Source organism: Taurulus bubalis (genome assembly GCF_910589615.1).
Source record: "Taurulus bubalis genome assembly, chromosome: 6".
Lineage (NCBI taxonomy): Eukaryota > Metazoa > Chordata > Actinopteri > Perciformes > Cottidae > Taurulus > Taurulus bubalis.
Window position 1 is genome coordinate 1,070,001 of NC_136594.1, and position 23,877 is coordinate 1,093,877.

Below are 23,877 nucleotides of genomic sequence, written 5' to 3' on the forward strand. Positions count from 1 at the left end.
GACATGAGGCAGGAGACAGGAGGCAGGAGACAGGAGACAGGAGACAGGAGGCAGGAGGCAGGAGACAGGAGACAGGAGGCAGGAGGCAGGATGCAGGAGGTAGGAGGTAGGGGATAGGGGATAGAGGGGAGGAGGCAGGAGGTAGGAGACAGGAGGTAGGAGGCAGGAGGCAGGAGACAGGAGGCAGTGCGGTAGGAGGCAGGAGGTAGCAGACATGAGGTAGGAGGCAGGAGGTAGGAGGCAGGAGGCAGGAGACAGGAGGCAGTGCGGTAGGAGGCAGGAGGTAGCAGACATGAGGTTGGAGGCAGGAGGTAGGAGGCAGGAGGCAGGAGACAGGAGGCAGTGCGGTAGGAGGTAGGAGGTAGCAGACAGGAGGTAGCAGACAGGAGCTAGGAGACAGAACCGGCTCCAGACAGCCACAATCCATGGAAAATTGAGAGGCGAGGAAGCACAGAGGCTCTGGGGAAGAAGTAGAGTTAGTAATGTGCATTGAAGAGACATGAATTCATCCAGAAGGAGAGAAAGGAGAGGAGAGAGGAGAGGAGAGAGGAGAGGAGAGAGGAGCTCAGTGTATCCTTAAGATGTCCCCCAGCAATGTGGCACTATAAGGTCCTTACGATATGATGGTGCATCACCAGTTAAGGCTTTGTAGGTAAGGAGAAGGATTTTAAATATGATACTCGATCTTACAGGAAGCCAGTGGAGAGCAGCTAGTACAGGAGTAATGTGATCTCTCTTCCGCGTCCTAGTTAGTACACGAGCTGCAGCATTCTGGATCAACTGGAGAGTTTTAAGAGACTTACCAGAGCAGCCGGATAATACGGAGTTACAGTAATCTAGACTTGAAGTAACAAACTGCGATGGTGGATGCAGAACAGAGAAAAGTCCTTTATCAGCACTAAGGTCTAACAAGACCAGAACCAAGACAAGTCCTTCATCAGCACTAAGGTCTAACAAGACCAGAACCAAGACAAGTCCTTTATCAGCACTAAGGTCTAACAAGACCAGAACAGAGACAAGTCCTTCATCAGCACTAAGGTCTAACAAGACCAGAACCAAGACAAGTCCTTCATCAGCACTAAGGTCTAACAAGACCAGAACCAAGACAAGTCCTTTATCAGCACTAAGGTCTAACAAGACCAGAACAGAGACAAGTCCTTCATCAGCACTAAGGTCTAACAAGACCAGAGACAAGTCCTTTATCAGCACTAAGGTCTAACAAGACCAGAACAGAGACAAGTCCTTTATCAGCACTAAGGTCTAACAAGACCAGAACAGAGACAAGTCCTTTATCAGCACTAAGGTCTAACAAGACCAGAACAGAGACAAGTCCTTTATCAGCACTAAGGTCTAACAAGACCAGTACAGAGACAAGTCCTTTATCAGCACTAAGGTCTAACAAGACCAGTACAGAGACAAGTCCTTTATCAGCACTAAGGTCTAACAAGACCAGAGACAAGTCCTTTATCAGCACTAAGGTCTAAGAAGACCAGAACAGAGACAAGTCCTTTATCAGCACTAAGGTCGAACAAGACCAGTACAGAGACAAGTCCTTTATCAGCACTAAGGTCTAACAAGACCAGAGACAAGTCCTTTATCAGCACTAAGGTCTAAGAAGACCAGAACAGAGACAAGTCCTTCATCAGCACTAAGGTCTAACAAGACCAGAACCAAGACAAGTCCTTTATCAGCACTAAGGTCTAACAAGACCAGTACAGAGACAAGTCCTTTATCAGCACTAAGATCTAACAAGACCAGAGACAAGTCCTTCATCAGCACTAAGGTCTAACAAGACCAGAGACAAGTCCTTCATCAGCACTAAGGTCTAACAAGACCAGAGACAAGTCCTTTATCAGCACTAAGGTCTAACAAGACCAGAGACAAGTCCTTTATCAGCACTAAGGTCTAACAAGAACAGAGACAAGTCCTTTATCAGCACTAAGATCTAACAAGACCAGAACAGAGACAAGTCCTTTATCAGCACTAAGGTATAACAAGACCAGAACAGAGACAAGTCCTTTATCAGCACTAAGGTCTAACAAGACCAGAGACAAGTCCTTTATCAGCACTAAGGTCTAACAAGACCAGAGACAAGTCCTTTATCAGCACTAAGATCTAACAAGACCAGAACAGAGACAAGTCCTTTATCAGCACTAAGGTCTAACAAGACCAGAGACAAGTCCTTTATCAGCACAAAGGTCTAACAAGAAAAGAGACAAGTCCTTTATCAGCACTAAGATCTAACAAGACCAGAGACAAGTCCTTTATCAGCACTAAGGTCTAACAAGACCAGAACAGAGACAAGTCCTTTATCAGCACTAAGGTCTAACAAGACCAGAACAGAGACAAGTCCTTTATCAGCACTAAGATCTAACAAGACCAGAGACAAGTCCTTTATCAGCACTAAGGTCTAACAAGACCAGAGACAAGTCCTTTATCAGCACTAAGGTCTAACAGGACCAGAGACAAGTCCTTTATCAGCACTAAGGTCTAACAAGACCAGAACAGAGACAAGTCCTTTATCAGCACTAAGGTCTAACAAGACCAGTACAGAGACAAGTCCTTGATCAGCACTAAGGTCAAACAAGACCAGTACAGAGACAAGTCCTTGATCAGCACTAAGATCTAACAAGACCAGAGACAAGTCCTTTATCAGCACTAAGGTCTAACAAGACCAGAGACAAGTCCTTTATCAGCACTAAGGTCTAACAGGACCAGAGACAAGTCCTTTATCAGCACTAAGGTCTAACAAGACCAGAACAGAGACAAGTCCTTTATCAGCACTAAGGTCTAACAAGACCAGTACAGAGACAAGTCCTTGATCAGCACTAAGGTCTAACAAGACCAGTACAGAGACAAGTCCTTGATCAGCACTAAGATCTAACAAGACCAGAGACAAGTCCTTTATCAGCACTAAGGTCTAACAAGACCAGAACAGAGACAAGTCCTTTATCAGCACTAAGGTCTAACAAGACCAGTACAGAGACAAGTCCTTTATCAGCACTAAGGTCTAACAAGACCAGAGACAAGTCCTTTATCAGCACTAAGGTCTAAGAAGACCAGAACAGAGACAAGTCCTTCATCAGCACTAAGGTCTAACAAGACCAGAACCAAGACAAGTCCTTTATCAGCACTAAGGTCTAGCAAGACCAGAGACAAGTCCTTCATCAGCACTAAGGTCTAACAAGACCAGAGACAAGTCCTTCATCAGCACTAAGGTCTAACAAGACCAGAGACAAGTCCTTTATCAGCACTAAGGTCTAACAAGACCAGAGACAAGTCCTTTATCAGCACTAAGGTCTAACAAGACCAGAGACAAGTCCTTTATCAGCACTAAGGTCTAACAAGACCAGAGACAAGTCCTTTATCAGCACTAAGGTCTAACAAGAACAGAGACAAGTCCTTTATCAGCACTAAGATCTAACAAGACCAGAACAGAGACAAGTCCTTTATCAGCACTAAGGTATAACAAGACCAGAACAGAGACAAGTCCTTTATCAGCACTAAGGTCTAACAAGACCAGAGACAAGTCCTTTATCAGCACTAAGGTCTAACAAGACCAGAGACAAGTCCTTTATCAGCACTAAGATCTAACAAGACCAGAACAGAGACAAGTCCTTTATCAGCACTAAGGTCTAACAAGACCAGAGACAAGTCCTTTATCAGCACTAAGGTCTAACAGGACCAGAGACAAGTCCTTTATCAGCACTAAGATCTAACAAGACCAGAGACAAGTCCTTTATCAGCACTAAGGTCTAACAAGAACAGAGACAAGTCCTTTATCAGCACTAAGATCTAACAAGACCAGAGACAAGTCCTTTATCAGCACTAAGGTCTAACAAGACCAGAACAGAGACAAGTCCTTTATCAGCACTAAGGTCTAACAAGACCAGTACAGAGACAAGTCCTTGATCAGCACTAAGATCTAACAAGACCAGAGACAAGTCCTTTATCAGCACTAAGGTCTAACAAGACCAGAGACAAGTCCTTTATCAGCACTAAGGTCTAACAGGACCAGAGACAAGTCCTTTATCAGCACTAAGGTCTAACAAGACCAGAACAGAGACAAGTCCTTTATCAGCACTAAGGTCTAACAAGACCAGTACAGAGACAAGTCCTTGATCAGCACTAAGGTCTAACAAGACCAGTACAGAGACAAGTCCTTGATCAGCACTAAGATCTAACAAGACCAGAGACAAGTCCTTTATCAGCACTAAGGTCTAACAGGACCAGAGACAAGTCCTTTATCAGCACTAAGATCTAACAAGACCAGAGACAAGTCCTTTATCAGCACTAAGGTCTAACAAGACCAGAGACAAGTCCTTTATCAGCACTAAGGTCTAACAAGACCAGAGACAAGTCCTTTATCAGCACTAAGGTCTAACAAGACAAGAACAGAGACAAGTCCTTTATCAGCACTAAGGTCTAACAAGACCAGAGACAAGTCCTTTATCAGCACTAAGGTCTAACAAGACCAGAACAGAGACAAGTCCTTGATCAGCACTAAGGTCGAACAAGACCAGACCAGAGACAAGTCCTTTATCAGCACTAAGGTCTAACAAGACCAGAACAGAGACAAGTCCTTTATCAGCACTAAGGTCGAACAAGACCAGACCAGAGACAAGTCCTTTATCAGCACTAAGGTCTAACAAGACCAGAACAGAGACAAGTCCTTTATCAACACTAAGGTCTAACAAGACCAGAACAGAGACAAGTCCTTTATCAGCACTAAGGTCTAACAAGACCAGAACAGAGACAAGTCCCCTATCTGATGCAACTAGAAGGTCATTAGTAATTGTCACTAGTGTCTCTGTGCTATGATGCTTTCTAAATCCTGACTGAAACTCCTCAAATAAACTATTGTTATGTAAAAAGTCACACAACTGGTTTCCGACTACCTTCTCCAGTATCTTAGAGAGGAAGGGAGGGTTAGAGATAGGTCTGTAGTTAGCCAACACCTCTGGATCCAGAGTGGCTTCTTAAGAAGAGGTTTAATTACAGCTACTTTAAAAGACTGTGGTACATGACCCGTTAGTAAAGACCCATTGATAATATCTAGTAGAGAGGCGCTAATTAAAGGTAAAACTTCCTTAAACAGCTTCGTCAGAACGGGGTCACAGGTCTCTCTGTGGACCCCGAACCCATGAGTCGTATAACCGAGTGTTCTCATGCGTTAGTGTAGAAAGCTTTGACGTCTGTGATCTCTCTCTGTCCTTCAGGGGACGTCCTGATCCAGACCTCAGAGACCCAGAGGAGACTCACGGCGGAGATGGAGGGAGTGGTCTGTTCTCTCCTTCATTCGCCCCAAAACAAAGAAACACGACTTTCATATTAGAATAAAAGCGTCCTGAAAACTAAAATACTCCCAAAATATGATGTGTCTGTAATGATGTTTGCTGGTGCTGAACAATACGCATCTTTGTTTATTATGATGTGAATGTGATAAGAACCCGCTCTTTGGGATTATTATTAATACTAATGAATGAAAAATGATTGCATGAAGACAAGCGTCCATGAGGGCGGAGCTCATCTGACCCCTCTGTTGTTGTTGTTGTTGTTGTTGTTGTTGACGTCCCGCTGCAGTTCCGCTGGTTCCAGGTGGAGGTTCTGCAGGAGATGGAGAAGAACGTCTCGCTGGATGAAGAGTACATCCAAGTGAGTTCACGTCCCAATTCTGAGTTTCCTCCTTCACCTCCTCCTTCATCTCCTCCTTCACCTCCTCCCTCATCTCCTCCTTCACCTCCTCCCTCATCTCCTCATTCACCTCCTCATTCACCTCCTCATTCACCTCCTCATTCATCTCCTCATTCACCTCCTCATTCATCTCCTCATTCACCTCCTCATTCACCTCCTCATTCATCTCCTCATTCACCTCCTCATTCGCCTCCTCCTTCACCTCCTCATTCACCTCCTCATTCACCTCCTCCTTCATCTCCTCATTCACCTCCTCATTCATCTCCTCATTCACCTCCTCCTTCACCTCCTCCTTCACCTCCTCATTCACCTCCTCCTTCATCTCCTCATTCACCTCCTCCTTCACCTCCTCCTTCATCTCCTCATTCACCTCCTCACTCATCTTCACCTCCTCATTCAACATGAACCTGCTTCCTTCAGGGAAGTCGCCGAGTGTACGAGCTGGAGGTGAGGAACCAGGCGGAGGTTCTGGAGAAGCAGCTCAGACGAGGATCCTACAGAGACTCTCTGGTACCCAAACACTCTGCCTTTACACACTAGAGGGGTAACAGGGCCTTATTGATCCTGATATGGATGTTTCTCTAGTCGCTGATCTCTGATCATGTGACTTATAAACAACCAATCAGTGTTTAGACCAACAGGAGGAGAGCTAGTAACGTTAGCAGCACCGCTAACGGAGAACCAACAGGAGGAGAGCTGGAAACGTTAGCAGCACCGCTAACAGAGAACCAACAGGAGGAGAGCTAGTAACGTTAGCAGCACCGCTAACAGAGAACCAACAGGAGGAGAGCTAGTAACGTTAGCAGCACCACTAACGGAGAACCAACAGGAGGAGAGCTAGTAACTTTAGCAGCACCGCTAACAGAGAACCAACAGGAGGAGAGCTAGTAACGTTAGCAGCACCGCTAACAGAGAACCAACTGCTAACGGAGAACCAGCGGAGAACCCTTCAATCACAGTGCTCTGGTGTGTGCAGGAGAACAGCGAGTACATGATGTACCTGAGGCAGAGCCAGCAGGAGATCCTGAAGGAGGAGGAGAGGAGGTACCGCTTCCTGGCAGAGAAGCACTGTGGCCTCACTCAGTCACTGCTGTTCCTCATAAACAAGGTAAGGGAACACACACACACACACACACACACACACACACACACACACACACACACACACACACACAGGTGTCCTAACGAGGCCCTCTGCTCTCAGACCGGAGCTTCTCTCCAGCAGAAGGCGGACGGATGGAAGGAGAAAGTGAACGACACCAGAGGGTCCAGACCTCGCACGCCCACCCACCTGGACCAGGACGCGCAGGTAGAGGCTCCGCTTATGCCTGTGTGTGTGTGTGTGTGTGTGTGTGTGTGTGTGTGTGTGTGTGTGTGTGTGTTTGTATGTCTAATGAAATCTTCCTTTACCAAGACCCAAAAAACTCAGTGTTGAACTTCCTGTTGAAACCAAGCGCCCCCTAAGTGAAGTGTGTGTGTGTGTGTGTGTGTGTGTGTGTGTGTGTGTGTGTGTGTGTGTGTGTGTGGGCAGCTGCGAGGCTCCGTGAGCTCCCTGCTGCAGACGGTGGCCCGAGAAGAGGACATGTCGTGGGCCCGGCGGGAGCAGCAGGCGCTGGGCAGAGTGCCCTCTAGAGGTGGGAGGACAACATCCTGATAGTCCGCCTCCCAAACCGCTCTCTGATCCTCTGATGTGGTTTCTCCCTCAGCGCCGTCCCCCCTCCCCAGCCGCTCCCGCTCCAGCTCCGTGGGGGAGTGTCTGGGTCTGGGCGGGGGGCGGGGCATGAGGGCCCTGGTGTCGCACCCCTCCTCCTCCAACCCCAAGCTCCTCCCCTTCAACAGGGGGGAGACCATCACCGTGCTGGTGCAGGAGCCACGCAACGGCTGGCTGTACGGCCGCACGGACAGCAGCCTGCGGTGGGTAGAGACAATAACAACAATAGTAACAACAACAACAGTAACGACAACAGTAACGACAACAGTAACGACAACAGTAACAACAACAGCAACGACAACAATAACAACAGTAACAACAACAACAGTAGCAACAACAATAGTAACAACAACAGTAACAACAGTAACAACAACAACAGTAACAACAACAACAATAATAACAACAACAGTAACAACAACAATAGTAACAACAACAACAGTAACAACAACAACAATAACAGTAACAACAACAGCAACGACAACAACAATAACAGTAACAACAACAACAGTAACAACAACAACAGTAACAACAACAATAGTAACAAGAATAGTAATAACAACAACAACAGTAACGACAACAGTAACGACAACAGTAACGACAACAGCAACGACAACAGTAACAACAACAGCAACGACAACAATAACAACAGTAACAACAACAACAACAGTAGCAACAACAATAGTAACAACAACAACAATAGTAACAACAACAGTAACAACAACAACAGTAACAACAACAACAATAACAGTAACAACAACAGCAACGACAACAACAATAACAGTAACAACAACAACAGTAACAACAACAACAGTAACAACAACAATAGTAACAAGAATAGTAATAACAACAACAACAACAGTAACGACAACAGTAACGACAACAACAACAGTAACAACAACAGCAACGACAACAATAACAACAGTAACAACAACAACAGTAACAACAACAATAGTAACAACAACAGCAACAACAGTAACAACAACAATAACAACAGTAACAACAACAGTAACAACAACAACAACAATAACAACAGTAACAACAACAATAGTAACAACAACAACAGTAACAACAACAACAACAACAATAACAGTAACAACAACAGCAACGGCAACAATAACAACAACAATAACAACAACAACAGTAACAACAACAATAGTAACAACAACAGTAACAATAACAACAGTAACAACAACAATAGTAACAATAACAACAACAGTAACAACAACAATAGTAACAACAGTAACAACAACAACAGTAACAACAACAATAGTAACAACAACAACAACAACAACAATAGGAACAACAACAATAACAGTAACAACAACAGTAACAACAACAATAGTAACAAGAATAGTAATAACAACAACAACAGTAACAACAATAACAACAACAGTAACAACAACAATAGTAACAACAATAACAGTAACAACAACAGTAACAAGAACAATAGTAACAACAACAACAATAGTAACAACAACAACAGTAACAACAACAACAGTAACAACAACAATAGTAACAAGAATAGTAATAACAACAACAACAACAGTAACAACAATAACAACAACAATAATAATAACAGTAGCGACAACAACAATAGTAACCACAATAATACTAAAATAACAACACCAGTAACACCTCCACCTCTTCTTCCTCCTCCTCTTCCTCCTCCTCTTCTTCTTCCTCCTCCTCCTCCTTCTCCTCCTCCTCCTCCTCCTCTTCTTCTTCCTCCTCCTCCCTCTCTTCTTCCTCCTCCTCCTCCACCTCTTCCTTCTCCTCCTCTTCTTCCTCCTCCTCCTCCTCCTCTTCCTCCTCCTCCTCCTCATCCTCTTCCTCCTGCTCCAATAAAAAAGGACTTGTTTGAAACACTTCTGATCCTGAGTCTTGTCTCCCGTCAGGCAGGGCTGGTTTCCTGCAGCCTACGTGGCCCCCGGGGGCCCCGGAGAGGACTTCTGCTCCAACGCTTTAGCTACGAGGTGGACGGGTGTGTGTGTGTGTGTGTGTGTGTGTGTGTGTGTGTGTGTGTGTGTGTATTTGTGTGTGTGTGTGTGTGTCTGTTTGTGTGTTAGCTTCTACCTCTAATGGACAGGTGGAGCCTTAGCCCCTCCCACCAGTGTGTGAATGGGTGAAGATGTTAAAGCGCTCTACAAGTATCGGTCCATCGATCATAAATGTCTCTAATGGTTTCTCTGTGCTGACCTTTGACCTCTGTGCTGACCTTTGACCTCAGCGGCGGCTCGCTCAGGAGCCACAGCATGAGCAACCTGCTGGACCCGACCGACACCTACACCGACCAATCGGAGAGCAAGAGCTTCGGCGACGTCCCGCCTCCGGCCACGCCCGACCGCAGGGCCTCGGTGGACGCCTCGCTGCCCGAGAGGAGGCCCGAGGCCTCAGAGGCGAAGAGCGGCCAGCCTCCTCCTCCTCCTCCCCCTCCTCCTCCTCCTCCGCCGCCGCCGCCTCCTCCTCCTCCTCCCTCCAGTCACAGCCTCAGAAGGAGCTCTGCAGACCCCGACCGGAGGGCCGAGTCGGGGTCCGATGCCCAGGTACGCTCTGAGGAGAGCAAAGCGCCTCAAAGGAAGTCACGTCTCCTTCCTCCTGTTTCACTTCCTCCTTCCTTCCTTCCTCAGGCGCTGTCACCACACGGGCCTCCTGAAAACCCACTGTTTCCAAGGTAACGCCCAGTATGCGTGTGTGTGTGTGTGTGAGTGTGTGTGTGTGTGTGTCTAATAAAAGTGAGCTTTTCCTTGATTCAGTGCCTGATTTCTGGCTCATTATTAAGCATCTGAGCTTGTTCAGTTTGTTTGTAAATGCTTATTTTTTACACACTTTTAGTTTAGATGCTTAAACCTTCTGCTTCTTGAGTGTTTTGGGGATTCAAACCTTTGGTGCCACACGTGGAAACCTTTTGCAATCTGTCCACCAGGCGGCGCTGTGATTCTCCCTCTGCTGGACGTGTGCGAGGGACGAATCACACGTTGGATTATTATCATTTCCAGATGATGTTTTGGTAGCACTTTATAATAACTATACGCTATTTAGCATTAGTAAAGCATGAGTACACACTACAATCATTAATGAAGCATTGTTCCAACATTAACGCTCATAAGTAAATTAAGTAATGTATATTTTTGCAAACCAATTAAGGACTTATGGATGATGCACTAATGATTAACATGTGCTTTATAAACAAATTCATGAATAATTCAGGTAGTTACTAGTCGTTAGTTAAGTATTAGTTAAGTATGTTGTGTGACCTCATCTAAAGTGAGGACTATATCTGCCTTACAAAGCATTAATAAGCAGTGCCTCAAAGCTAACACAAGTCTCAGTTAGAAAAGGGAAATAGACACAACACAAAGTGATAAATAACATTAATATGATGGTGATGGGGGTGATTATCTAGCTAGCTGTAACGAGATACTCATAGTCTAGCTAGCTGTGACGAGATACTCATAATCTAGCTAGCTGTAGCGAGATGCTCATAATCTAGCTAGCTGTGACGAGATACTCATAATCTAGCTATCTGTAACGAGATGCTCATAATCTAGCTAGCTGTGACAAGATACTCATAATCTAGCTAGCTGTGACGAGATACTCATAATCTAGCTATCTGTAACAAAATACTCATAACCTAGCTAGCTGTGACGAGATACTCATAATCTAGCTATCTGTAACGAGATACTCATAATCTAGCTAGCTGTAACGCACTACTCATAATCTAGCTATCTGTAACGAGATACTCATAATCTAGCTAGCTGTAACGCACTACTCATAATCTAGCTAGCTGTGACGAGATACTCATAATCTAGCTAGCTGTAACGCACTACTCATAATCTAGCTAGCTGTGACGAGATACTCATAATCTAGCTAGCTGTTACGAGATACTCATAATCTAGCTAGCTGTGACGAGATACTCATAATCTAGCTAGCTGTTACGAGATACTCATAATCTAGCTAGCTGTGACGAGATACTCATAATCTAGCTATCTGTGAGGAGATACTCATAATCTAGCTAGCTGTTACGAGATACTCATAATCTAGCTAGCTGTGAGGAGATACTCATAATCTAGCTAGCTGTGACGAGATACTCATAACCTAGCTAGCTGTGACGAGATACTCATAATCTAGCTAGCTGTGACGAGATACTCATAATCTAGCTAGCTGTGACGAGATACTCATAATCTAGCTAGCTGTGAGGAGATACTCATAATCAATAATATGATGTGCCAGCTATGAAACATACTCAACACTCGTGCCACTGACGGGCATCGCCCCCATCACCATCATATTAATGTTATTTATCTCTTTGAAGTTGTGTCTATTTCCCTTTTCTGTTGAGAAGATAACTGAGCCTTGTGTTAGCTTTGAGGCACTGCTTATTAATGCTTTGTAAAGCAGAGATAGTCCTCACTTTAGATGAGGTCACACAACATACTTAATTAATTATGCATTTGTTCATAAAGCACATGTTAATCATTACTGCATCATCTATAAGTCCTTTATTGGTTTGCAATATTTATATATGTATTACTTAATTTACAAATGAGGAATTCATCATTTATAAAGTATGAAAATCCAATCATGAAGCGCATAATAGTGAAGTTTATTAATTAATAAAACATGTGTTACTATGAATTGCATACTAATGAGTTACTAATGAGACTGGTTGTTGAACATAATTCGCCCACACGGCTTCAGTTCAGAGGAGGAACTCTGCATCTGGAGTCACGATTAAAGCTTTTAATCAGTTTGCTGATTTTTATAATTTTACTGTTTTTTTCTAGTTATTTTAGGCATTTTTACTTTTTGAATCCAGAAAAATAGAAACAATTTGAACCCTAACGCCAACTAAACCAGTTTTAAACCAACACACCATCAGAATCCTCTGACTAGAGTCTGGTGTGTGTGTGTGTGCGTGTGCGTGTGTGTGTGTGTGTGTGTGTGTGTGTGTGTAACATTGCTCTTCATGATCCTGTTTCAGGGGCACGAACCCGTTCGCCACCGTGAAGCTCCGCCCCACGACGACCAACGACAAGTCGTCTCCTCACATCCTCTGACTCTCATGTTGTTGTTCAGTGGTAGATAATGTGAGTTTGTTTACTAGCACCAAACACAAACGTGCATTTAAATAGTTTAATATCACAACTGTACACTTTTGAAGTTCTTGTTTCATGAACTATTTGTACAGTGTAGCTGATTGATTGAAGTTAAAGATAATAATTACACATTTTGGGAAATATGTTGAGTCACTGTCCTGCAGAGTAAAAGGAGAAATCTGTTTGCTGAATATGAAGCTGCAGCTGGTTCATATTCATGATGTATTTAAGTTAGGTTAAAACAACTAAATTACTAGTTAGGTTTAGACAACTAAACTACAAGTTAGGTTCAAACCACTCAATTACTAGTTAGGTTTAGACAACTAAACTACTAGTTAGGTTTAAACAACTCAATTACTAATTAGGTTTAGACAACTAAACTACTAGTTAGGTTGAGACAACTAAACTACTAGTTAGGTTTAGACAACTAAACTACTAGTTAGGTTTAGACAACTAAACTACTAGTTAGGTTTAAACAACTCAATTACTAATTAGGTTTAGACAACTAAACTACTAGTTAGGTTGAGACAACTAAACTACTAGTTAGGTTTAGACAACTAAACTACTAGTTAGGTTTAAACAACTCAATTACTAATTAGGTTGAGACAACTAAACTACTAGTTAGGTTTAGACAACTAAACTACTAGTTAGGTTTAAACAACTCAATTACTAATTAGGTTGAGACAACTAAACTACTAGTTAGGTTTAGACAACTAAACTACTAGTTAGGTTTAAACAACTCAATTACTAATTAGGTTTAGACAACTAAACTACTAGTTAGGTTTAGACAACTAAACTACTAGTTAGGTTTAAACAACTAAATTACTAGTTAGGTTTAGACAACTAAACTACAAGTTAGGTTCAAACCACTCAATTACTAGTTAGGTTTAGACAACTAAACTACTAGTTAGGTTTAAACAACTCAATTACTAATTAGGTTTAGACAACTAAACTACTAGTTAGGTTTAGACAACTAAACTACTAGTTAGGTTTAAACAACTCAATTACTAATTAGGTTGAGACAACTAAACTACTAGTTAGGTTTAGACAACTAAACTACTAGTTAGGTTTAAACAACTCAATTACTAATTAGGTTTAGACAACTAAACTACTAGTTAGGTTTAGACAACTAAACTACTAGTTAGGTTTAAACAACTAAATTACTAGTCAGGTTGAGACAACTAAACTACTAGTCAGGTTTTACCAACTAAACTACTAGGTTTAGGTAAAGATCTTGCTCTGAGGTCACATGACTAGTAGTAGTAGTCCATTACTAAAGTACAAAGTTATGGAACATAAACATCAGCGTTGACTTCTCTTTCAGACATCAAACCTCCGGCTGAAATATTTCCCAAAATGTCCAACAAGCCGATAAAAGCTTAGGTGTTTTCCTTCTGCTGGGCTTTCATGTGTTTTCTGAATGTTTTGTTACCGTGAGACGGATCCGACACAAAGGTCCTTCTGCACTGACCTTGACCTGCAGCTCAAGGTCAGCTCCTCCCTCGTGGTCCGTCCTGTGATGAGGTCACGACATGTATGAGTGTAACGTGTTGTGTAACAATAAGTAAAGAGACATTTATTACGCAAGTATTCTTTTTATTATCATCATTTCTTTCTTTGAGCTTTTCTCTAGCTATATATATGTCATTTTATTTACTACATCATCTGATTGGAGGCAGGAAGTGTGGAGGAGGTGAGGAGAGGAGAGGAGGTGGATGAGGAAGAGGAGGTGGATGAGGAGGTGGGTGAGGAAGAGGAAGGGTGGAAGCAAAGAGCACTGATGTGAACATCTAGAAGAAATCATGACATCATCACCACAGCATCTACAGCGTGAGCACCACCTGCTGGTCCCACAGACTCCGGCGCCCTGAGACCCACACAGCATGAGCCATTAAATAGATATATATGTGTATTTATACATAAAAACTTCAAAGTGACACTGGTTCCGTGATGCAGTCTGCTGCTCCTCTCTTCTGACCTCCTGGTGGCGCTGCACTGTTTCAGGGCCGTCTGTGGGTCCACAGGAAGCTGACGGGAGCTTCAAGGCTGAGTTTACAAAATATGAATGCAGGGAAGAAGAGGAGGAGGAGGAGGAGGAGGAGGATGTTCAGGTACCCTCTACTCATGCACCAAGATCTCGAACTCTGAAAAGAAGAAATATTTGCACAAATGAAATGAAGGATTAGACTAAATAGATGAGATAAATGTTTCCATTTAGTCTACAAATCCATTGAAATAATCGATGAAATCAAACCCTGAACCTGAACCCCACTGAGGTGTTAATCCGCCTCGAAAAGTAGTCCCCGACCAACGGTGACGCCTGTGTTGAGAACGGCTTGAATAAAAACTACTGCAAGAGCAGCTGTGACAGGACATTATTATTATTTAAAAAAAAAGATTAATTTGTGACTAATTTGTATTATATTATGGACAAAGGAAAGTGTTTTGAGCTGAGGAGGAACTGAGTTTGGTCTTTTCAGCGTTTCTAACGCGACGACAGGAAGATGTCACGGTTTCATCAACGCAAACTAAAATGCATTATTACAAGTCGCTCAAATCCTAAAATCCTCCCGGGAACAAGCTAACACGCTAACACGGTAACGAGCCAACGCTGTTGTCAGTTTGTGATTCTGCTCTTTTTGTGAAATCCAGCGGGGCGTTCACTGACCCGCTTCATAAATCAGACAGCTAAACGTTAGCATCTCTCCAGCTCTTTATTCATTTAGTAACTAAAACACAAGAAGGACCACGTTGACTGTAAGAGTGCTGAGTCACGTTTAATACGAGGAGCCAGCACAAATGTAATATTTACATCCAGTTCTGAATGTTGTTGTTCATCCTGAGATGCTCTCTTTTGATTACGTTCTTCTTCTGTGGTTTACGTCTCATCTCAAACCAGCTGAAGCAGTTATCTGCATTTCCTTTTGGTTCAAATGTGTGATGAAGCCTGACTGATGGGCGGGGCAGGAAGCGGACAACAGGAAGTGAACAACAGGAAGTAGACAACAGGAAGTGAACAAGAAGAAGTGAACAACAGGAAGTGGACATGGGTTCAGGGCCCTCTCTCTCTCACCGTCGATGCCGATCTTCCCGTCTCCGTCTTTGTCTGCAGCTTTCAGGAACGCTGACGTCTCCGAGTCGGTCAGATCTCGGCCCTCCTTGGAGAAGCTCTTCAGCACGAACCTGAGAGGAAGAGGAGGAGTTCATGAGCTGTGTGTGTGTGTGTGTGTGTGTGTGTGTGTGTGTGTGTGTGTGTGTGTGCGTCAGTGGCGGGCCGTGCGTTTTCGACCTAGGCCTTCAGTGCCGTATAGTCCACATCAGCGCGGGTCAGACCGACCCACTCAACACACGGCCGTCCATACAGACGCTCACTCTGCTATACGGATCATTTCTTTGCGCTATTACGGCATATAGGTCACACAGCGTGGATGTTAGTTAGCTGGCAAAGAAAGCCCAGAGGCGCCTCTACTTCCGCCGCAAGCTGAGGAAAGCAGGAAGCCCCCCATCCATCATGTGCACCTTCTACCGTGGCACCATCGAGAGCATCCTGACCAACTGCATCACTGTGTGGGGCGGAAGCTGCACGGACTACAACAGGAAAGCCCTGCAGCGCATAGTGAATGCAGCTGGAAGGATCATCGGTGCCTCACTCCCCCCTCCCTGCAGGACATATATGACACCCGCCTCACCCGCAAGGTGACCTTGATTGTGAGCGACCCCTGCCACCCCTCACACGGTCTCCTCAGCCTCCTGCCCTCTGGTAGGAGATACCGGAGCCTCCGAGCTCGCACCACCAGGCTGTCCACCAGCTCCACCACCAGGCTGTCCAACAGCTTCATCCACCAGGCTGTCCACCAGCTTCATCCACCAGGCTGTCCACCAGCTTCATCCACCAGGCTGTCCACCAGCTTCATCCACCAGGCTGTTCACCAGCTTCATCCACCAGGCTGTCAGGAAGCTGAACTCTCTCCCCACCGTCCCACTCCGTCCTCTTCTCGAGACTCACATGTCTGGATGCTGCTAAGGAGTCACAGTTATTTATTTATAGCCCTTCAGTCTTAATAGTTCCTAATTTATGTTGTCTATATGTTGTTGTTGTTTTTTTACTTTTAAACAGTTTTGTGCACTTTATTATTATTATTATTATCACTATTGCACAATTCTCTATATGTTGGACAGAAGAGAAACATACTTTCGATTTTCTGCATGTTTGCACATTGCACAAAGTTGACAATAAAACTAACTTTGACTTTGACTTTTGACTTTGACTTTTTTGACATTGACTTTTGAGTTATATCATGACAAAACAAAACAATCCCAAAACACTAAAACGCTGCACACACAAGACATCTCCAGCAGCTGCTGCCCTGCACACTGTTTGAATTCTAGTCAACAACACGGAGAATCCAGCACAAATATAAAGAGTGTTGTCAGCGTTAGATGCAATAGCTAGCTAGCAGACAACCACCGAAGGTAGCGGACCAGCAGCAACACGCTGTGGCTGTTTATGATTAAACACGACTGCAGATGTAAAGACAGTAACACAACCAGCAGTTCACTCAGCAGACGCTCACAACCCTCCATAGCCCTCTGTGGGGAAGACGTCATCAGTGAATCCACCAGCAAGTCCGTTTCTCAGGCTTCAGACTGAGCTTCTAGCTTCTAGCTTCTTCTCCTTCTTTTTATATATACATATAAATTCTTTGCATAAATATGATCAAAAGTCAAGAGTCTAAGTGCACGCAACCGTATTACCACGTGCACGCGCGCACCTATGTGTGGATTGGATATATATATATATATATATATATATATATATATATATATATATATATATATATATATGCCAACATTAGCTGTGAGGGCTTGATGGTGTAAATATGAATGGGACAGCACTTTGCTGCAACATATCACGTGATTACATAACAAAATATTGTGTACAATTGTCTATTTATTTTCTATTTAATACAATAATCCTCATTTTAGCTTTATGTTAAGATACACTTAAATCATGGGGCTTTTATGTTGAAAGGGAAGACAGAGAGACAGACAGGTAGACACAAAAGCCCCCTGTCCCGTGTCACCGGTTGCCATGGTGGCAGCTTGATTGATTGGCTAATTGGTAGCAGCTGTGACACTGTCACTGAGCTGGAGACTGGACTGTGAAATTAATGAGAAAACAACCTTTCAAACTATTGTATTTGACAGACAACCATGGATCCCATCACGAAAATAACGTAATCATGAGAAGCACAAGACTTCTGAGAACGTTTCCGTCTACTTAAATATTTGTAAGGATTTATAAATGAGAGCGTGAATTCAGTTTGTAAAGTGCTCACGTTTCCGTCATGAGAGAAAATTGTGGTCCGATTTAACATGGAGGTTGATGGAGCAGTTGGCCGGTCTTCATGTCGCTTTCAGGCTTGCTGACAAAACAGTTTAAATTTGTTGGATTCCACGACGCATGTGTACCACCGGCACAATATTTCCAAAGTTTTCATATATAAATTATGCCTCAAAAGTCAATATTGTGGAGTGAATGGCAAAATACAAATACAAAAAGGTTGTTTAGGACACAGCTACTCGTGCTCTAGGAATGACATCACAGCTCTAACCTGCCCCACACACACCCATTGTAAACTCTGAAATGGTTCCCACATTTTCCTAAACTTGAACAATAATTACATGAAAACTGTGCTAGCTATCAAAAAATGCCCAATTGGGCAAATAAACTCCAGACTTTTGTCAACGTTTTAAACTTCAAATCATTTCTCTACGATACATTATGGCGAGTCACTGTGGGCACAAAGATGTATGTTTTTTTGCTCTCTTCAGTCCGAAACCCCAGTCAAGTGAATGGGACAATTTCTCGCCGTTTTTCGCACTTTTCGGGAAAATGGCCGGTCGAATCTCTTAGAAAAGTCATAGCACACGATTCCCGATCGGGCCGCACGTTTTGATGTATTTTTTACGCATGTGCTGGCAATGCTGTGGGAGGAGATACGCGCCAAAGTTTTTGTGGGACTATGATTATTATTATTAAGCCCGAGCAATGAAGTGCACTTTGCTGCAGGGGTCTATGACCCTGCAGCTGAAGCCACACTTAATAATAACACATGTTGTGTATTTGTGAAAAACAATTACATTATAAAATAGCTAAAACTTTGTGATTCTGTTTAGGCCAGCAGAGAAGACTCACAGGCCCTGACGCCACCACTGTGTGTGTGTGTGTGTGTGTGTGTGTCTTCCTCACTTGAGCTCCTCCTCCTCGATGAAGCCGCTGTCGTCCACGTCCAGCACCTTGAAGACCTTCTTCACGTCTTCGGCCGTCATCGCCTTCATTCCCACGAGCTCAAAGAACTTCTTCGGATCGAATGTTTCTCCTGAAGAGGGAAACACACGAAGCTCCATGAACACGTGTGTGTGTGTGTGTGTGTGTGTGTGTGTGTATGTGTGTGTGTGTGTGTGTGTGTGTGTGTGTCACCGACCTGCAAAGACTTCAAGAGCTTTCTTGATCTCTTCAGCTTTCAACAGATCTGTCATCAACATCATGTCAGCTGGAGAGAGAGAGAGAGAGAGAGAGAGAGAGAGAGAGAGAGAGAGAGAGAATTAATAACTATATTCCAGAAAGGCTGAACTGGGATCAGAGGACATGAGTTTACATTGTAAATGTAGACGCATATACTTCTATACAACCAGAGGAGTCCTGGTGGTCAGGAGAGAGAATGCAGCTTTAACACATGAAGTATAGACTTCTATACAACCAGAGGAGTCGCCCCCTGGTGGTCAGGAGAGAGAATGCAGCTTTAACACATGAAGTATATACTTCTATACAACCAGAGGAGTCGCCCCCTGGTGGTCAGGAGAGAGAATGCAGCTTTAACACATGAAGCATAGACTTCTATAGAACCAGAGGAGTCGTCCCCTGGTGGTCAGGAGAGAGAATGCAGCTTTAACACATGAAGTATATACTTCTATACAACCAGAGGAGTCGCCCCCTGGTGGTCAGGAGAGAGAATGCAGCTTTAACAGTCTGTAATGAGAACAGAAGACGAAGAGGCTTTTTAAAGCTCTGTTGTTGAGTCATCAGTAATGAGACTTTATTGAGTCTGTGGAGGAAGCCCCACGCTGGTGTGTTTAGTGTTAATATTACGGCTATAGTTTGTGTGGGTGAGTGAGTGTGTGTGTGTGTGTGTGTGTGTGTGTGTGTGTGTGTGTGTGTGTGTGTGTGTGTGTGGGGTTTTTGACTTGTTACGCAGCCAAACTGTTAAGTAACTAAACTTATAACTCCAGCTCGTAGTTTCCAGTTTGTCATGCTGGTGCTATGTTTAGGGACGGTGGGAGAGCAGAGCTTCGTCTTCACAACATTGTCAAACTTCACGTGACTTGAGCGTATAGTTACAGTCTCAATAGCAAATATACGACTTTTAGTGATTACACACAAGCGCTGTCCTCTGGTCTCTGATTTAGGGGAACTCCGGCTTCCTGTGTGTGTGTGTGTGTGTGTGTGTGTGTGTGTGTGTGTGTGTGTGTGTGTGTGTGTGTGTCCGGCTGCAGGCGGTGAGTCGCATCAGAAGCTTTAGACCCTCCATCATGTCGCTGCTGCAGCAGCTCCGAGAAGAAAGGTGAGTTTGTTTCACTCCAATGACGTTGTGTGTGTGTGTGTTTGTGTGTGTGTGTGTGTTTGTGTGTGTGTGTGTGTGTGTGTGTGTGTGTGTGTGCGTGTGTGTGTGTAGGTGTGTTTGTGTGTGTGTGTGTGTGTGTGTGTGTGTGTGTGTGTGTGTGTGTGTGTGTGTGTGTGTGTGTGTGTGTGTCTAGGTGTGTGTGTGTGTGTGTGTGTGTTTGTGTTTATGGCGCTCATTACTGGCAGTTAAATATCCACAAACAGACGTTTTTCTGAACCAGTTATTAGCGAGGTCCCGTCACTTCTCTTCCTCTTTACAGATTTTAAGTTATGAAACTTCAGGCTGAGTTTGCAGAAGTTTTGCTAGCTGCTTGTTTTATTAATTTTTTACTAAAAGAAATGTCTAATAAATGTGTTGTTTTGTTTTATTGTCTTGCTCATTTATCAAAATACATGTACCATGTAAAGTGTGTTGAAAGAGCTTCTCTTTGATTCTGTTTAGTATTCTAAACCTGATGAATATAAAGAATATTATTACTGTACAGACTACTAGAAGCATCGATTAGTTAGCCGTGACCTTGTGTGACCTTGTGTGACCTCAGTGACTTCGACCAGCTGCCTCACAACATCCCCGTCAGCGCCGCCGTCGCCGACATCGAGGAGAACAAAGGCTTCATCGACTACTTTGTGCGTACAGAAGCAGAGGCTCTCGCTCCCCGGAGGGCGAGGGCCTCGCTCACGCCTCTGTGTCCCCTCAGGTGTTCGTGCTGGAGGTGAAGACCAAAGGGGGCAGCAAGTACCTGATCTACCGGCGGTACCGAGAGTTCTTCAACCTGCACCAGGTCCTCGAGGCCCGGTACTCCCCCGAGGACCCGGAGAGACCCGGGCCCAACACCTGCGCCCTGCCGTCTCTTCCAGGTGAGCTGATACCTGCAGCGGGGTCGCGTTTCACATTGTTCATATTCAGGTGTGTGAGGGACCTGTCAATCACCCTGTAGCCCCGCCCCTAAAGCACACCTGCTTCATGCTCTGTTTGACTCTAAATGACCGTCATGCTGTATTGAAGAAGACTTGAAACTAGAGATTGAGACATAAGGCCTCATTTATATATTCAAGCAAAACTTGTGATGAACTGAAGTTTCATATTTAGAACGTTGCTAGCTCTCCTCCTGTTGGTTCTCTGTTAGCGGTGATGCTAACGTTACTAGCTCTCCTCCTGTTGGTTCTCTGTTAGCGGTGCTGCTAATGTTACTAGCTCTCCTCCTGTTGGTTCTCTGTTAGCGGTGATACTAACGTTACTAGCTCTCCTCCTGTTGGTTCTCTGTTAGCGGTGCTGCTAACGTTACTAGCTCTCCTCCTGTTGGTTCTCTGTTAGCGGTGCTGCTAACGTTACTAGCTCTCCTCCTGTTGGTTCTCTGTTAGCGGTGCTGCTAACGTTACTAGCTCTCCTCCTGTTGGTTCTCCGTTAGCGGTGATGCTAACGTTACTAGCTCTCCTCCTGTTGGTTCTCTGTTAGCGGTGCTGCTAACGTTACTAGCTCTCCTCCTGTTGGTTCTCTGTTAGCGGTGCTGCTAACGTTACTAGCTCTCCTCCTGTTGGTTCTCTGTTAGCGGTGCTGCTAACGTTACTAGCTCTCCTCCTGTTGGTTCTCTGTTAGCGGTGCTGCTAACGTTACTAGCTCTCCTCCTGTTGGTTCTCTGTTAGCGGTGCTGCTAACGTTACTAGCTCTCCTCCTGTTGGTTCTCTGTTAGCGGTGCTGCTAACGTTACTAGCTCTCCTCCTGTTGGTTCTCCGTTAGCGGTGATGCTAACGTTACTAGCTCTCCTCCTGTTGGTTCTCCGTTAGCGGTGATGCTAACGTTACTAGCTCTCCTCCTGTTGGTTCTCTGTTAGCGGTGCTGCTAACGTTACTAGCTCTGAGATTGAGATTGAGAATAAGGCCTCATTTCTATTTTCAAGCAAAACAAGTTTCATATTTATATGAATATATTTCACTTCTCTGCGTCTCTAGTTTCTCTGACTCAAACCTTCACCTCAAACTCTCTGTCTGCTCGTCTTCGTGCACACGGAGAGGAAGAGCAGCAGCTGCCGCTGGAGGAACTGAAACCGCTCGTCAGGTGTCACGAATCAAACGCCCCTTTGTTCCCGTCCCACGTTTAAAACTGAACTCGTTCTCATGGTGTTGACCCTCGTGACCTCTGGGGATCATTCTGGTCACGGGGGCGCATCTCCAGCACATGCTGCTGCACGATAATAATAATAATAATAATAATAAGACAACCTCCATAAACTAACCTCCACTATAGAGAGGAGGGATTATAATTATTATCTGTAATCATAATCTATAACTACTTTATTACCTCTAAACAAACCCTGTAGAGAAACAAGTGAAGTAATAAATGTTATAAAGAAACAGAGGTTGAATATTTTGTAAAACATGTGAATAATGTTTTTATCAGAGAATATGACTCTGTTAAACAGCTAAAGGTTCTTCTATGATATTATTTATTCATAATTCTTTTTTTTTATTCGTTTTTGTTCCATGACTGAATTTAAAAAATAATAATTTGCAGTTGATTTGAGACTTTGAGATTCAGGACTTCAAAACTATTTGTTTGTTTTTCTTTCAGGAAAAGTCTTCATGGGCAACAAGAGGGAGATCGCTGAGAGCCGGATCCCTGAACTCAACACGTATGTGAAGGTGAGGGTCCCTGAACTCAACACGTATGTGAAGGTGAGGGTCCCTGAACTCAACACGTATGTGAAGGTGAGGGTCCCTGAACGCAACACATACGTGAAGGTGAGCAGGTCCCTGAACGCAACACGTACGTGAAGCTGAGGGTCCCTGAACGCAGCACGTACGTGAAGCTGAGGGTCCCTGAACGCAGCACGTACGTGAAGGTGAGGGTCCCTGAACACAGCACGTACGTGAAGGTGAGGGTCCCTGAACGCAACACGTACGTGAAGGTGAGGGTCCCTGAACGCAACACGTACGTGAAGGTGAGGGTCCCTGAACGCAACACGTACGTGAAGGTGAGGGTCCCTGAACGCAACACGTACGTGAAGGTGAGGGTCCCTGAACGCAGCACGTACGTGAAGGTGAGGGTCCTTGAACGCAGCACGTACGTGAAGGTGAGGGTCCCTGAACGCAACACGTACGTGAAGGTGAGGGTCCCTGAACGCAACACGTACGTGAAGGTGAGGGTCCCTGAATGCAACACGTACGTGAAGGTGAGGGTCCCTGAACGCAACACGTACGTGAAGGTGAGGGTCCCTGAACGCAGCACGTACGTGAAGGTGAGGGTCCCTGAACGCAGCACGTACGTGAAGGTGAGGTTCTGCAGAAGGGGGCGGAGCCTGCACGGAGGACTTGACATGTTTCTGTGGTGTTGCTTCATCACTAAAAACTCCACCAGGTCCTCGTTCTCCCACTCGCTCACTTCTGCTTTCTGCAGCCTACGTGATGCTCTCTCGGCCTCGCTCGCCTTCGCTCTCTGTGCACTCTGATCTCTCTCTCCTCCTCTCTCTTGAATCTCTCTCTCCTCCTCTCCTCTCTCTCCTCCTCTCCTCTCTCTCCTCCTCTCTCCTCCTCTTCCTCTCCTCTCTCTCTTCCTCTCTCCTCCTCTCTCCTCCTCTTCCTCCTGTCTCTGCTGCCCTCTCGTTCCACCTCCACCTGTCTTAACTCCTCCTCTTTACCCCCCTCTTTACCCCCCCCCCCCCCCTTAACTCCTCCCCCCCAGAGGCTGCTGGGCT

At 44.6% G+C, this 23,877-nt stretch overlaps 2 protein-coding genes across 2 annotated transcripts in view; one reads left to right on the plus strand and one right to left on the minus strand.

Annotated features, from left to right (window-relative positions):
- Positions 1-12,462, plus strand: part of baiap2l2b (BAR/IMD domain containing adaptor protein 2 like 2b) — a gene marked incomplete at both ends in the record, with an annotated part of 13,396 nt that extends 934 nt beyond the window's left edge. The window contains 11 exons of the mRNA XM_079219068.1: positions 5,220-5,281; positions 5,584-5,655; positions 6,115-6,204; positions 6,671-6,802; positions 6,899-7,003; positions 7,226-7,328; positions 7,401-7,608; positions 9,301-9,378; positions 9,633-9,948; positions 10,033-10,076; positions 12,387-12,462. Of these exons, the coding sequence (XP_079075194.1) occupies positions 5,220-5,281; positions 5,584-5,655; positions 6,115-6,204; positions 6,671-6,802; positions 6,899-7,003; positions 7,226-7,328; positions 7,401-7,608; positions 9,301-9,378; positions 9,633-9,948; positions 10,033-10,076; positions 12,387-12,462 (1,286 nt within the window). The remainder of the gene's footprint in view (positions 1-5,219; positions 5,282-5,583; positions 5,656-6,114; positions 6,205-6,670; positions 6,803-6,898; positions 7,004-7,225; positions 7,329-7,400; positions 7,609-9,300; positions 9,379-9,632; positions 9,949-10,032; positions 10,077-12,386) is intronic.
- Positions 12,463-14,324: 1,862 nt separating this feature from the next.
- Positions 14,325-19,050, minus strand: LOC306738041 (parvalbumin alpha-like; the record flags this gene model as incomplete). Its single annotated transcript, XM_079219871.1, has 4 exons — positions 14,325-14,368; positions 15,575-15,684; positions 18,755-18,884; positions 18,990-19,050. 4 exons carry the CDS (start codon positions 19,048-19,050, stop codon positions 14,325-14,327), a joined length of 345 nt encoding a protein of 114 aa, XP_079075997.1.
- Between the last annotated feature and the right edge of the window lie 4,827 nt (positions 19,051-23,877).